Source organism: Dipodomys ordii, unplaced genomic scaffold, assembly GCF_000151885.1.
Source record: "Dipodomys ordii isolate 6190 unplaced genomic scaffold, Dord_2.0 Scaffold19, whole genome shotgun sequence".
In the NCBI taxonomy this organism is placed as follows: Eukaryota; Metazoa; Chordata; class Mammalia; order Rodentia; family Heteromyidae; genus Dipodomys; species Dipodomys ordii.
Genome location: NW_012267235.1, coordinates 15,775,008 through 15,778,399, shown reverse-complemented (window position 1 = coordinate 15,778,399; position 3,392 = coordinate 15,775,008). Strand labels below are relative to the sequence as shown.

The 3,392-nt window shown below is 39.6% G+C and overlaps 1 protein-coding gene across 1 annotated transcript in view; it reads right to left on the bottom strand.

Annotated features, from left to right (window-relative positions):
* The window catches only part of Zzef1 (zinc finger, ZZ-type with EF-hand domain 1), a gene marked incomplete at its 5' end in the record, with an annotated part of 158,010 nt that overhangs the window by 31,100 nt on the left and 123,518 nt on the right, over positions 1-3,392 (bottom strand). The window contains 2 exon segments of the mRNA XM_013013155.1: positions 1,664-1,803; positions 2,785-3,046. Of these exon segments, the coding sequence (XP_012868609.1) occupies positions 1,664-1,803; positions 2,785-3,046 (402 nt within the window).

The following is a 3,392-nucleotide window of genomic DNA, read 5'->3' as shown; positions in this document are numbered from 1 at the left end:
AGGCTGCAATGCTTGGTAAGAAATGTATGCATTATCCTGCCCATGCAATTGTAACCCCTCTGTACAGTATGTTCACAAATAAAATAAAATTAAATTAAAAAAGAAAGAAAGAAAGAATAATATTCATTTGCAGGGAAATGGATAGACCTAGAAAAATCATGTTAAGTGAGGTAAGTCAAGTTCAGAGAGACAAAATATGCTTACTTTTTCTCACAGGTGGAAGCTAGATCGAAAATACACCAGGACATGATAAATCTAAGCATTCACAAACAGTGAGACTAAAGGAAGATACTCTTAGGGGAGGACCCAGAGGTGTTAACTCCTCTGTATATTTAAAATACTACTCATCAAAATGAATTCTAGGAAATGAAAACATGGGGTTTTGTTGTTGGTGGTGGTGGTGTTTGTTTTTGCCTTTTGTTTTATCTTTTTTCTATCTTTTTTGGGAGGTAAGAGGGAACACAGAAATGGAGGAAGGAAGGATGAACAAATGCAGGCATGGTACTCAGTATACACTATGTGGAAAATGAACTATGCAACTTATAGGCAGGGACAGGAGGGAGAAACTGGGGAAAAGCAAAGGAAAGGGTAAAATTGTCCAAAAAGAAATGTATTTATTACCTGACTTATGAAATGGTACTCCACCCCCCCTGTATAATACCTTAATGATAACAATAAAATTTGTTTCCAATAATTATAAAAACCACATAGACAAACAGCCCAGTTCATACTTAAGCCACTTCTTTTCTTTTTTTTTTCTTTCTTTTTTTTGGTGACAGTCCTGGTGTTGAACTCAGGGCCTGAGTGCTGTCCCTGAGCTTTTTTTTTTTTTTTTTTAATAAAAAATCAAGGATGGCACTCTACTACCGAGCCACAGCTCTACTTCCAGTTTTTTTGGAGATAAAAGTCTCACCAACTTTTCTTCTTGGGCTGGCTTTCAACCATGATCCTCAGGTCTCAGCCACCTAAGTAGCTAGGATTACAGATGTGAGCTACCGGCGGCCTGATTTATTATTTTCCATAGGAGAAAAAACACACACAAAACTGGAGGAAAATCTATGAAAATTATAAATTTTATCCTCAGTGGACTCAAGCAGATGCGGTATCAACAATATGAAAACAAAGCAACTGAAAAATTAAAAAGCTCAAAAAAAAATTAAAAAGCTCTTAGAAATGAAAAAAACTAGTCTTAGATGGCATTCCTGAAAGACAAAGGTTTTCATCATGGGCTGCTTTGATATGGACTACCCTAAGCAGGGGAAAATGTCTCCACACTAACGACTAAGGATTAAATGTCAATAATCATTTCAACTTCTTTTCCAAATTGCAGCAAAAATATAACAGTTATATAAACAGAGATAAATCAACATGAATAAATGGGAAATTTAGGTGAAGATCTTCATTAGTCTTTCAAGTTTTCTATGATCTTAAAAATTTTCCAAATAAAAAAATGGAAAATATAATTATGATAAAAACAATAAATCACACATGTACTTACAAAATATGCAGTAAAGTCTAAGAGAAAATAACTTTATAATCCTATTCTCAGGGATAATTGCTGACTAATGGCAAGTTTATTTCGGTATACAGCTTTGTAACATTTTTTTTTTTCTGTGCGTAACAACATCCTCTCTTTTATAAAGAAAATGCTGTTATCTCTTACCAACTTTGCTGGAGGTAACATGGCTGCTAGCAGTCCTAAAATCCTCTTCTGGGAACACTCAGCAAACACTTGCTCAGGATTTGGAGTAACTGCTTTTTCCTCTATTGGCTTCTGAGATGACGATTCTGAAATCTCAGCATCTATGTGACAAAACACCAAGTTTTCAGATTTCCCAGTTTTTATATATGCATAAAGAAACAAACCACTGCACTGTCCCACTGTGGTTAAGAATAAAGCTAGGACTTTATTTAAAATCTGCTCAAAGGTCGGGTGCCCGTGGCTCATGCCTATAATTCTAGCTACTCAGGAGGCTGAGATCTGAGGATTGAGGTTCAGAGCCAGCCCAGGCAGGAAAAGTCTGTGAGACTCTTATCTCCAATAAACTACTCAGAAAACTGGAAATGGAGCTGTGGCTCAAGTGGTAGAGAGCTAGCCCTGAGCTGAAGAGCTGAGGGACTGCGCCCAGGCCCAGGCCCCACCACTGACAAAAAAACAAAACCAAACAAAAAAACCTGCTCAAGTTGTACACGGTAATACATGCCTATAAACTCAAGAAGCTGAGACAGGAAGATTATGAAATTGAGACCAGTTAGAACTGCATAGTGAAACTTTGTCTCACACCAAAAAAATACTGAACACATCTTTGCAACATCCCATTCTAAAGGAAGCCTGTCAGTGGCTCTATTTGAGGGCAATTCTCTCCGAAACCTTCCCATTCTTCTGGCCCTGTTGTTCAATTATATGCTTACTAGCATTTACCATCTTTTATATTTGTATTTATTGTTTGTTTTTGCTTCTTTCAGTGATGTATCTGCAGCACCCAGCAATGTCTCTGGAACATGGAGGTACCTGATACGACAGTGTGAACTGGAATGCTGGTCCTTAGGGGAATCCAACTCTGGTAGACTTTGATGACTGGGCACTGATATACAGAATCAGCACATTCTGAGAACTTAACCCACAGATGGGGCTCAATGCCAGGTGCTTACTCCCACCTCCATCACAGAACAGCCAATAGCACAAATGTTCTCTCCCTGAGCTACCACAGAGTGAAGCTTGCTGGCCCAGTCTCATCAGCCTGTAGTAACTCCTTCAGCCTCCAAACTGCTCCTCTATCCTACAAAATCGCCATCCTGATGGTGTATTTCTATCCTCTGCCAGGCTGAGAGGTTGAAATTTCCCAGGCAGACAGCTTGGGCTTTGACAACAAAGTCCTTCATAGCAGCAGTATTCCATCTTCTCATATTCTGCTCCATTGCTATACACTTGCCAAAAAGGTTTCTCTCCTGTGTTGTTCTGGGGCTTTTGCTCATTGTGCACTTTTTGCCCTGAATGTAGGTTTTTCCACAAGAGTCTAGCGTATTCATCTCCCCACATCTCTCCCTTTATATGGTTTAAGTGAACACAGTGTGTTCCAGAGAATTACCAATCACAGTTAACTCCTATGTAGTCCTCTCCTCTGAGCAGAATCACATCCTACCTCAAGTGACAGTTACCTGTACCTTAGTCTTAAACTTCAGTAGACAGGGACCATGTCTGTCTGCCGGTATCAGTCCCTATTTCAACCCAGGGCCTAGCATGGTTTTTGGTACATAGAAGGCACTCAGTAAGGGGCTGGGAAGGTGGCTCAGTGGTAGAGCTCTTGCCTTGCACGCATGAGGCCCTGGGTTCAATTCCTCAGCATCACATAAGCAAAAGAAAAAAAGCTGGAAGTGGTGCTGTGGCTCAA